At 47.6% G+C, this 12,464-nt stretch overlaps 1 protein-coding gene across 1 annotated transcript in view; it reads right to left on the reverse strand.

The window, feature by feature from the left end:
* Fubp3 (far upstream element binding protein 3) overlaps window positions 1-12,464 on the reverse strand; it is a 47,792-nt gene that overhangs the window by 17,426 nt on the left and 17,902 nt on the right. Inside the window, 5 exon segments of the mRNA XM_052723086.1 lie at window positions 471-633; window positions 2,496-2,553; window positions 3,819-3,890; window positions 4,227-4,276; window positions 6,759-6,792. Of these exon segments, the coding sequence (XP_052579046.1) occupies window positions 471-633; window positions 2,496-2,553; window positions 3,819-3,890; window positions 4,227-4,276; window positions 6,759-6,792 (377 nt within the window).

The raw sequence follows: 12,464 nt of genomic DNA on the forward strand, positions 1-12,464 counted from the left end.
ACAACTGGGTTTTTACAGTTGTCTGTTCGACTATATAATTTTTGAGATAGGGTCTTACTATACATAGCCCAAACCAGCTTCCAACATACATTCTTCCCACTCAAGCCTCCTAAGTGCTGAGACTCCAGGCCTGTGTCACCATACTTAGCTATAAATGAACCCTTCCCCCAAGCCAGGGTCTCATGAAGCCAAGGATGCCCTCAAACTCATTATATAACCTAGGCTGGTCTTGAACTCCTGATCCTTCTGCCCTCAGCCCCTCAGGTGCTGAAATTCCAGGTATGTGCCCCTTGTCTGTCTAAACAAGTATGTTTAAGAGCACAGAATCAATGCTAACAAGGAGCAGATTTCAAGAGTCCCAACTCCAGGCTGTCCCATGGTGTCTCTCCTGCCCCATATGAGGAGGGGCTTGGAGGGAGCCATGGCTCTGCTCATGAGGCCAGCCCAGCTCAGCACATGGTATCACACACCTGCAGCTGCTTGATTGTCTCCCCTCCTTTGCCGATGACCAGACCCACTTTAGATGCAGGGATGAGAAGCTCCTGGATTGTGCTGTTGCTATCTATGTCATTGTGAAAGCCAGGGCCATTCCGACAGCGGTCCACAATCTGCCCCAGGAGCCGTTTGGCTTGTCTTTGGGAGGGAGAAAAAAAATCACAAGAGACCCAGCATTAAATGGATGTTTAAGGTCTTCTGGGAAGGGAGATGGTGCCGGGAGAAACACGAAGGAGTCAAGGCAGCCCTCCATCCAGCTCCAGCTCCTGCCTCACAACCTGGGGGTCTGAACCATTCGCCATGCTACAGAACTACAACTCAAAAGCAACACACACCGTGCCACATCACTGCAGTTTCCATGTGGAGCGTCAAGGAGCAGGCCGCTGTCGGACCCCATCCCTACATGTCCTGCCTCCTACTTTCAATGTCAGCAGCTCTGGTGGCAGAAACCTCCTATTCCTGTGTTCGTCTCTGTTCCCCAGCCCAGCACGACCCTCACAGGGAAACACTCCGCACACTTGTTAACCAGGGTGAGGGAGAGAAAGAGCGATGAGAAAGACGGAAGAAAGCAAGGGTTAGTAGCCACGCTTGAGCTCCTCAACTCCAATGTCTCCCTGTGGCCAGCAACACTGCTTTAGGACTTCCAGTTAAGCCCACAACACCTCCAGTGTAGTTTTGGGGCACAAGGGGCAGTGTCCTGCTGCAGCTGTACTCCAGGGAGCACCTGACTGGTGCACCCCGCAGGGACTTTGTGCTTCACACCCCACTCTCTGTCTTCATCTCTGCAATGTGGCAACAGTACAACCCAGCCTACCAATGTCATATGTTGGGATGATTCCCTTTTCTGCACCAGAATCTTCCCTGGCTGTTATTTGCAGAATTTATTCTTTAAATCATGCACCATCTATTTTTTGGTTCCTCTGATAGAAACAGATTCAGCAACCAGACAGGCTGGATGAGTTGAAGAAAAAGATTCCTCTTAAAGCTTAATTCTCAAGCCTCAACTCCTCGGGTAGATACAAAGTAGGAACGCTTAGAAGAGTAGGAAGGACATGCCGTCTTTTGCAGTCTTGAGCCTTTGTGTAGAATCATCTTGTGGGCTCTCAGCTGCAGCAGCTTTTTAGTATTTTGCTAGTGTACTAGATTAACCTGTGCTGGAAAAAAAATGCCGCTACTCCAGCAAAACCATCCAGCTTGCCCTATAATGCACACCTGCCAGTGATATTTATTCTGGTTCACTGCTTGCAATGTTACAGCAGAACAAGAGAATTTAAACCCATCTAGGCTCCCTGAGAAATGGAAACAATAAAACAACCCTACCTATTGAGTCAGACATAATCTCAGCTTCCCCATCCCTAGTGAAGCACCACTGTACAGATCCAAAGAGGGAAGCGGACCACTCCAGCCCGCACGGTCTCCCTCCTTAGGAGGTACTTGGGTTATGAGTCTGTGTTTGGTACAGGGCTCTGAGCAAGCATGTACCAGGATAGGAGATCAAGGCAGATTATCAGGGCTCTTGCCAAGAGCCTCCAAAGCCAAGGCATCTGCTGGTTCACAAGGCTCTGTGAGTGGAGCAAAGGCCACAAAGAGTGGATTCACTTGGTTCACAAATACCAGAAGGGTAAACAGATCAATCAGCCCAGGAAAAAGTCCTGGTGCCCGGTTCTCTGTTGCTCACAGTGATCCATTCCTCTGACCCAGGCCTGTTCGGTATGGGAGGTGTTAACAAGGAGGTGGCTGGCCAGAATGAGTGTCCACTGAAGTCCCTGGTTTATGGAGAGGCCACGACAGCTGGAAGGCATTCTAGGCTTGTGTGTCTGAGGTAACAGAAGAGCTCTCCTGGCATGGCACCCTCCCAGGCCTTCCTCCTACTGGAGGTGTGCTGTGGGGCAGACTCAGCACAGACCGACAGTCTGCAGCAACAGTTTGCCCTTCCATCTCTCCTCACTTGGGGAAGGAGGAAGAAGAGTAAAAGGAAAAAGTAAATAAAACAAACTTACTCAATACTTTCTGGGGTTCCGGTAAGTACACAGGGCCTCTCTGGAATCCCAGAACTCTCTATAAGAAGAATCAAGAAGATGAGGTGTGTTGGTGGGCAGCAGGCAACCGTGTGCCTTTGCCTCTGTGTATAGACTATCTCTCTGGGGCTGGTTCCTACACCACCCCCACCGAAGCACAGTCTCCCAAAAAGACCAGTTGGCTTTGCTGGGGAACAGAACTTTAGTTCTCAATGTAGAGACTGAGCCCCACAGGGGAGCCAGGAGGACACGGCAGAGCTCTGAGAGTTGGTCCTAATTACCAAGCTCTACTCACTCTGACCTGCCCAGATGCTCTGTAGCATCTGAGTCACTTCATTCTGCTTCCCTCGCTATGTCTGCAGAGCGGTCTCATGGACACAGGTCTGCAGACTGCTCTGAGGGGTGCTAGTAAGGACTTCATAAGCACATCAGAATTAGAGCAGCTACTGTATCCATAGCCCAAGAAATTGGCAGCAGGGATGCAGCATAGGTCCTGGACCATTTGACACAGAGGAAAATCTTTGTTTCCAACACCCACATGTTTTAGACTGACCCTAAAAACTCCTTAAAAAAATCCGTCCTCAAAAAGTGGAAGGAGGGAACTGGGGACATAGCATTGTCCTAGCCTATGTGAGGCTCTGTTTGCAGTCCCCCGCACTGGAAAAAACGAGCGAACAAAATTCTCAATAGCTAACAATAGCTAACAGCAATTACTGCCTTCAAGATATGGCAGTGAGTATCTTATAAATGACAAACAGCTTCTACCACAATGTTTCCAGACCCTTCCTCTCAAACAGAAAGAAGACACACTCAGATGACATAATAAAACTACAAATAAAATAAAAACTCTTCTTCAATCTGTGTCTTTCAACATCGCATGATCAACACTGACCGTGTTGTGAGAGGTCCTGAAAGGTGTCTGATAGACACTCAATTAGCTAGGACCCCCGCTGTCCTCTCTCCACAAAGTGGAAGGGTGGTTGTACAGGGAAGCTGGGTGCAGGCCCCACCATGCCTGGCATCACATTCTGGTGCAGAAAACATAGGTACTAGCCCAGCCGGCAGGTATCAGAAGAGGCCATGCTGGCCAGAGTTGAGTGTTGCCCTAAAAGGCAGGAGAGAACCTCATCTCCAGGCTGGCTTCTGCTCTGGTGCTCAGGTGGGGTCCAACTCCACAAGTGTAAAACAGACGGCAACCACATATACTTACCCTAGCCTCTACCAAAAAAGGAAAGACACCGAATCTGGAAAATGTGTGGAACACTGATTTCTACTAAAGAAATCTATGAGAAAAACAGCCCTTACCTGAGGCAATCTGAATTTTGCAACCAGATTCTGCTTGAATTCGTGAAATCTGCTCACCTCCCCTGCCAATAACTGCAACAAAATGAGCAGGGTCAGAAAGTACCTCCCCTTCCACACTTAATCATGCGGATAGCTTAATTAACCCAACAGACATTTAATACTCTGCTCCCAACTCACTGGAAGCTGATCTCTGGGGAGCCCATCAACTCCTGGGCATCACAGCAGCAGAAGCTACATGTGAGATCAGCAGGTAATGGTACCTTAGCTGAGGTGACCTTAGCTAGGGGTGGCCAGGCACAAATGCTCTGACTCTATTGACTCCAGTGCCCGACACACTCCCACAGGCAACATGCTCATAAGAGATGATAACAGACCAGGATTAAGGGAAAAGACAATGCAGATACTTACTAAATCCAACCATTTTATCAGGCACTTTGAATTCTTCTGTTATTACTGCCCTAAAAACAATGATTTTTAAGAAAAAGTCAGAATTCAAAATTCTGCAACCACCTTAGATCCCCAAGATAAAAGCTTACAACAAATCATGCTGATTTGGCCCTTCCCAGGCACTCAGAGAGTGTCATTTCCATGCCTCTTTGGTCAAGCATGCCTCAAGAACACCAAAGCTTCTCCCCCTCTAGTCAGAAGAAAAACATCCTGATCCTTAAACCAACTCCTTCCTTAGCTGCCTGTTCTACATACAGCTGTGCTCTTATAGGAGGGCCTAACAGATGGGCTGTCAACCCCAGGACAGTTAAAGATCTGCTAGGGTTTAGAAAGAGGTTCAGACACCTATTAGAGTGTGCCCTCTAGATTAAAACAGAGACAACTTTTTGGATTTCCTGATCTCTTTGTTTCCTAGCCCCCCTCCAATATACCTACGTCTTCTAAGGTGGTATATGCCCACGAAAACAAGCACCCCGCATAGCCTAATCAGTGTTGGCCAGGCCAGTATAATCGCCTCACTCATGCTGTGAGAGACTCTTGTTAAATATGATCCTGTCCATCAGGTGCCTTCAAAAACAAAAAAAAAAGACTCCACTGGCTCTTTCAAACAAACTTTAAAATGTAGCATGCAGTGTATTGTGGACAATATCCAATTGCCCAGCACCCTGGAAAGCAATTAAATCTAAACATTTACCTTAGGGTATGCTAAATACAAGTAGTTTATATATAAAAAAAAGCATACATTGATAAGCATCTCCCACACAGCTGGATTTTTACCCATCATGGAAAGGATCGAATACAGTCATGTTTTCAGGGGAGTGCAGCACTTAGAAGAAATCTAACAGCATAAACAGCACTGTCATCACATCACTGTGACAGGAGCCACCTCAGCCTGTGTACATGGGGACCTTTCCTCATTTCTCTCCCGTCTCAAGCAATACAAGCATTCACCCAATCCTAATGGGGCCAATTTCTGGCATCCCACAGCCCTCAAGGCCTAACACTCCCCAGAATCGCAGAGCCCTCATGGCCTAATACCACCTGGCATCCCACAGCCCTCAAGACCTAACACCCCCTGGCATCCCACAGCCCTCAAGACCTAACACCCCCTGGCATCCCACAGTCCTCAAGACCTAACACCCCCTGGCAAAGAGACCAGGCCCGTCAGGATGTGCTTCAGCACATCTGTCAAGGCTGTGACATCTTGTACATAGGGCTGAGCACTGTGCCTGCTTATGTAGCACAGGCTGTCCACAGGAACTGGCTAGAGTGCCTTCTACACTAGCACAGTGGGACACCCTGTATGGGGTGCTCACCTAGCATGCTTGCTGGCAGTCCTAACTCATCCCCAGCACCAAGAACAAAAGCAATCCCACCAAGATCCCTAAAACAACACACACAATAGAGAATACCACAGGGCTGGGCAATCCCTCAGCTCTCATAAATAACACTGGCAATCAATCTCTAACTCCCCTCGATGTACCTCTAGCTGCCCTGGAACTTCCTATGTCAGACCAGGCTAGCCTTGGACTCAAAGACATCCCATCTATGCCTCACAAGTACAGTGACAGTCCTACGACACCACACCCAGTTCAAAGGCTCTCTTCTGAAGGCAAGGCTGAAACTGGTCTAAGGCACTAAGAATAGGCATTCTGGAAAAGAAACATGTTAATTACAGTTTAACAGGAAATGCTCATCAGCATTTCATACTAACAACCTCACGTGAATACAATGCAAACAAGAAAATCAGGCTAAACCTTCCATTTAACTGACTCTTAGTGATGTTTAGAAACCCCCAGCATTCACGTAGAACATGGAGGGCAGAATTGTGTCACCGGCAGTGCAGATTAAGGACACAACTGACAGTCACAGTCTGCAGAGGAGAAGCAGCATAGTTTCCTGGGCACTTTCCCCTTCCTGTAGGTGATGTTATGACCAGATGCTCTTATCTTACAGATGGGCTCTTTTAAAGCCTAGGGTCTTTGTCTCTAAATCCTCAACTTAATGGAAGGCTATGGGGGAAGAGGGAGAGAAGAAACTAAGGCACTAAGGCACTAAGAAACTAAACATTGTTCAACAAATCCCCAATCCCAGGCACATCCTGCTTCTGAAGCCCCATACACTCTGTTCACCCAAGAACTGCATTCTTCTTCTGTGAAGAGGCTGAAGATCCTGAGGCACTGGGAGATTCACAGAACCAGCAGGACAATGCACTCCCTCCTTTCAAATTTAATCTACAGTGGAAGAGAGCAACTCCACCATTGTGAGAGTCTCTTGAGGCCCAACAGGGGCTGGCTTAGTGCCTCATGTCAGTCTGCTCCTCTGGCCGACACTGTTTTGGAGAGGGCTGGCAGAAACCATGGGTCTTAAGGAAATCTAGCCCCTGGCTTCCCACACTCCCAACCTCTGACTTGCTAACACTCCAGTGCAGATGGTGGATCAATAAACAATTAGAAATGATCAATAAATAATAAAACATAACCCACTGCTTACCTTTGATGTACCAAGGCCCCTAACTGGTTACCTACTGTGGCAAAGAGAAAGAGAAAAGAAAAATCAAAGCATTAGCACGGATAAACTAACTTCATCCTTACCCGCATTCTTACTGTTCAGGGGTGGGCGGGAGACAGAAAGAAAGCAAACAGTAATTTAGGCTCAGTGGCTGAAATGAATGCGTTATGTGATATGAAACAGGAGGGGACGTCTTGTTCAACAGTCTCTATCCCAGTGTCCAGCTGAACGAAGGATAAGAAATTGATCTGTGTGTCCACATGCTGAGAGGCCTAGGAAGGAAGCCTGTCTGTCTAAATCCTGCCCACTCCCTCCTGCTTGGCATCCAAACCCAACGTAGATACACCGGGTCCTTCCTACTCTTTTAAAACCAAATGAGAAGATTCATCTCCTTGGAAGCACTGCTGAGGACTGCTCCATGGCAGCTGCAGTCACTAAGAACACGCACATATGTCCCTGTTCTGTAACCCCCCACCTCACCCAGTACAGCACCAGAAAGGACCAGGATCCTACTCCTGCAGCAGCGTCTCTAGTCCATTTCCCAGAGCTGAGCCAACAGGCTCTCACTTTAGAACAGACTCTGCAAACCGCATTTCCAGCGTGGCTCTGCCAGGCCCCCTGGTCTACTTTCTGTCTCTCAGCTATTGATGTACCCTCCTTCACCAGCCATCAGCAGAAATGGCTCTGTGCTGTTTCTCTTCTGGAAAATGCAGTTCAAGAAATACAGTCAGTGGACAAAGGGAGACTATAAACTCAAGAACTGAATGGACCTTTCGAGATGCTAAAAGAGCATTCAAAAATATGTCTCTGGGGAAAGCGGGAAAGCATCAGCCACACGAATGTCTGGGAAAGTGAGAAGGCCAACTGCTGTTTCCTGTCCAGTTCCCCTGCCATCCCCTGGACAGTAGAGGTCCGTGAAGAGACCAACAAAAGCGAACCAGACCATGGCACCCTCAACGGAGAGAAAGCAGAGGAACAATATAGCCCAAAGTAAACTACTGAGTTCACCGAAGCTATTGATCCAGAAAAAATACTCTATTCCATCTGGATCAATAGCAAGCTGACAGTCTGCAGCCAAAGCAGAGACACTGTACACTGCTAATCGCTCATCTCAGGGGAAGAGAGTTGTTTTTAATCGACTCCTAGAACTTTCTTTGCCCTTCCCCAGTGCTCGATTCCCATTCGCATGAAAACTGGACACTCTCCAGCTTAGCAGAGGAATCCCCATCATGGGCTTTGCCCAAAAACTGTCCACCACCGAGGGGACAAAACAAAATGCCAAAGAGAAGGGCAAGGGCAGAGGCTTGTGGGGCTGCACAGCAGTTCTACCCTGTAATTCCAGCACTCAAGAGGTTGAGCCAGCCTTAGTCACACACACAGATTTCAAGGCAGCCTGGGTTATACTGAACCCTGTCTCAAAAGAAAGTTTAGCTTCCTCAATTTCCATCAGAATCCTCTATTAGAGGATGAAGAGTCCACTGAATACAGGAAGAACTAAACACCCGCAAGTGAATGCAGGCCTCAGTGAGAGAAGCTCGGCAGACTGCAGCCCCCTGGCTCAGAGAAGCCACAGGAACACAGCAAAGGGCAACTTGGCCACAAAGAACCCTGTGAAACTCACCGAAACACTCAAGGCTTTCTGTTCAACACCATTCAATGACAGCCTGTGTTCACGGCAACAGAAATTCCTTTTTGATGGCAAGGTACACGTCACTGGCCATGCACATGGCATAGTTCTGTCTCCCAGACACTCAGAACCGAACACTGGAACCAAACTGCACACACCATCACTACTAAATACACAGCCTTCAAGGGCCATGACACCAAAGGACAAAACCAGATTCCACCAAGTCAGTATTGGGCCTCAGGCAGGCTGAGAAGCCCAAATTCTCCCCTCTCTCCATGCAAGCACAACACATGGTACACATGTGTGGCTCCATGCATCTATCTTATTGGGTGCCTAAAAATGGAACCAACAGAAAGGACACTGGGTACTGTGCATGCAACTACAATGCTCCTCTTGGGTCCCCCTGTCCTCCTGGTGGGAGGGTTACACTAAGGAAGCATCTCACTTCCTGAGTCCCCTTAGCTCAATTCCAGCATACCTGCACTCACAGGGTGGTTCTCACTGACCCTCCACACCAAACAATGGAAACTGCCTGGGATGTTGAGGGAGAATGAACTTTTCAGATATGCGGCAGCTGACAATATAAAAAATTACTTCTGAGGAGTAACACTCTGCAAAATTTCAGCAATAATCTTTAAAAAAAAAAAAAGTATAGGGCCAAACATATTCTTTCTCATGAGGGAAAAAAAATTACCTTGTTTTTGTTCATTGCAAAGAAATGCTAGCAAAGTATCACTGGCCAATTAGCCCAACTTTCTAAGAAGCTGCAACTTTAATAATCATCTGCCCCTGCCCCCCAGACACCAGGTGCTTGGGTAGATACCAGAGTGCAGCTCCAGCAGGGAGAAAAAGGGCAGGATTTTTATGCTCAGCAACAACAAAACCAATTTCCTCTTCAGATTCTTGTTTTAAGTCTGGATTTGTGTCCAAGAGCACCTTCATGTGTAGTGCAGGCTTCATGGAAGTTCAGGTCACTGCTGCACACTCCAAGCTAACAGGCTCGAAGCTCCCGAGGAGTGCTGGGATTGCAGACACTGCACACTGATTTATTTTATTTTATTTTATTTTATTTTATTTTTTTTTTTAAAGATTTATTTATTTATTATGTATATAGTGTCCTGCCTGCATGTATGCCTGCAGGCCAGAAGAGGGCACCAGATCTCATTACAGATGGTTGTGAGCCACCATATGGTTGCTGGGAATTGAACTCAGGACCTCTGGAAGAGCAGCCAGTGCTCTTAACCTCTGAGCCATCTCTCCAGCCCCTGCACACTGATTTATATGAACTCTGGGGACAAGACCTTGGGGCTGTCATGCTCTCACACAAGTGCTTTACCCCGAGCCATCTCCCCAGTCCTCCTCTTCAGTCTCAACACTCCCCCGAAACCCAAGCGCCCCCCCCCCCCCACTTCTGAATATAATTGGCCCTTTCCTGGTCTCAGTTAAGGTCAGTGATACCCAGGTGGCTGAGGGGGACATAAAGGCTTCCTGTGTCCTATACAGCAGCTCCTGTCCCAGACCACAGAGTGCTCCTTTGCTGAAGGGCCTTTAGGGCAAGTGATCCATTACTAATTTTGCCAATTATTTTTTTTGTTTGCCTTGTTTTTTGAGACAGGGTCTCTCTGTATAGTCCTGGCTGTCCTAGAACTCTCTCTGTAGACCAGGCAGATTTTGAACTCACAGAGATTCACCTGCCCCTGCCTCCCTAGTCCTGGAATTAAAGGTGTGTTCTACCACCACCTGGCCTCCATTTTTTTTTTTTTTTTTTGGTTTGGTTTTTTGTTTGGTTTTTTTTTGAGACCGGGTTTCTCTGTGTAGCTTTGGAGCATGTTCTGGAACTCGCTCTGTAGACCAGGCTGGCCTTCAACTCACAGAGCTCTGCCTGCCTCTGCTTCCTGAGTGCTGGGATTAAAGGTGTGTGCCACCACTGCCCGGCCTCCAATTACTTATTTTTGAGAACTGAGAGAAGGGAGGTAGAGACAGGAGGACTGAGGGTTCCAGGCTAGCCTGTGTACTTGGTGATACTCTCAACAAAGAAAAAACAGGCAACTGCTTGAGGGTGTTCCTCACTACTAAACCTGCCTTCTTTCCTGAGTCCTAAATCAGCAGGTGTAGGTTCTGCTCAGCCCTCAATCCCTTCTTTGGCTACTGACCAAATCCTGAGCATGCCTGTCCTGATCCTCAGCTTTCTCATTCTTTTTCTGAAGACACTCTCACACTCCATGCAACTGCTTTCCAACTTCCATGGAATATGTTATTTTTTTTCTGGACCCTAACTAAAAAGGCAGGGTGCTTTCTTCTTCCTCCTAGCAGCTTTGAGGGTTATAGCCTGTATGCACTGCAGACTGGAACAAACTGGTCTGCAATCCTCAAACAAAATAGGAAATGACAATGAGTTCACTTAGGAGGTAAAGAAAGAATCAGGAGTCTGAAGCCATCATAAAGAAGTGCAAGTTCAAGTTTGTTTCAATGTCACTCCTGCTTGCTCCTGAGCAGAAAAGACCAGCAGCAGCAGCTACACGTGGCACTGCCCCTGCCACACCTGCTTTCCCCACTACCAGGGAGCTGCTGTCATTAGCAGCCTTCTAAGGCAGAGCACAGGACACCTGCACACTCACTCCAGTTGCCTGGATCCACATGGGCTCTGCACGTAGCTCTGCCATTATCCGGGCACTTTTGGATCATTGTTTAGGAGGTGCTGAGGATGGAACCCAGACTTTACTGCACACTAGGCCAGTATACGACCACTGAGCTGCACCCTCCTCCTGTAATATTATTTCTGTTACTCCTCAGCCACCACATCAGGCCATTTGGGTGCATAAGGGTCCAGTGTACACTAACTCAACTGGAGGATCAAGATGAATCAAAACCTGTACCCCTCCACCAGAACACCCTTAAAGCCAAGGCCTGACCCGGAAGCAACAAAGTAACAGTGAGTGAACAGTAGTGCTCTGAGGCCATCAGCACAGTACTAAGCCTTCCTCCCATGATAAATATGGGGGCCAAGATTTCTTAAGACTCAATTTACCACATAGTGAAGGTTTATATTTCATAAGCCTTTATTTCAGTTTTGTGTGTTTTTTAAGGTGTATACTAACTAGTTCTGATGGAAACAGGATTTAACTCATTCATGAGTGATAGTTTTAAAAGTAAAAGCACTTCCTTTCTTATTTGTGGCAGTCCTGAGGATTGAATTTAGGGCCTCAGCCTAGCTCTATCTACTACTGAGCTACAGTCTCAGCTCTAAAAAACATCTTGCTACAGCCCTCATGGATAGTCTCATGACAGAGCTGTCACTGACTACAACTCATCCAGCTCCCCAACACTAGGGGCTAAGCCTGGATGAAGACTATTTCTAGAAGGAAGTCACATCAACCTAGCAATCTAACACCACGTAGGAAAGCACGGGCCGAGGCTGGGGGTCTAGATATAGACAGAACAGAGAAGCAGCAGTTAATCAGGCTGCTGCAAAAGCAGAGGTGGACAGCCAGGCCAGGAGGATCTAGAGCATAGGAGAGAACCTTAACAAGCCAGACAGCTCTGGGAGCTGTACACCTCAGCATGTACAAAAGTCTGACAGGAAAGCACTACAGTTGAGAGCAAGGATTTCCAAACTGATGCAATGTCAAAGGTGTATCCCCAAAGATGGAGAACATGTGGATATCGGCATTCAGAGGTGAAGGGTTTGAGAGTCTGGGACCATGGTTCATTGAGACGGTTCTGTGGGTAAAAGCGCTTGCCATAAAGCCTGATGACCTGAATTTGACACATGGAACCCACAAACAAGTGTAAGGAGAGTCCTCTGACCTCTGCACACAACCACAAGTATACCAGACAGACTATAAAAAGAGTGATGAGTATAACTGCTTGAGCTACATGATGAGCCTGACTCCTGCCTCTGTCTGAAGGAGACTAAAAGGCTGGGGAAGAGCACTGAGCAGGCCTGGTGAGCTGAGCTGCTGTCCTCCTGCAGGACTAAGAGGCTAGAGAAGCCATCTCAGGGACTGGAGAGTTGGTTCAGAGGCTACGAGCACTGGCTGATCTTCCAGAGGACCCAGGTT

The sequence above is a fragment of the Peromyscus californicus genome, unplaced genomic scaffold (assembly GCF_007827085.1).
Source record: "Peromyscus californicus insignis strain IS unplaced genomic scaffold, ASM782708v3 Scaffold_7__1_contigs__length_154581171, whole genome shotgun sequence".
Taxonomy (NCBI): domain Eukaryota; kingdom Metazoa; phylum Chordata; class Mammalia; order Rodentia; family Cricetidae; genus Peromyscus; species Peromyscus californicus.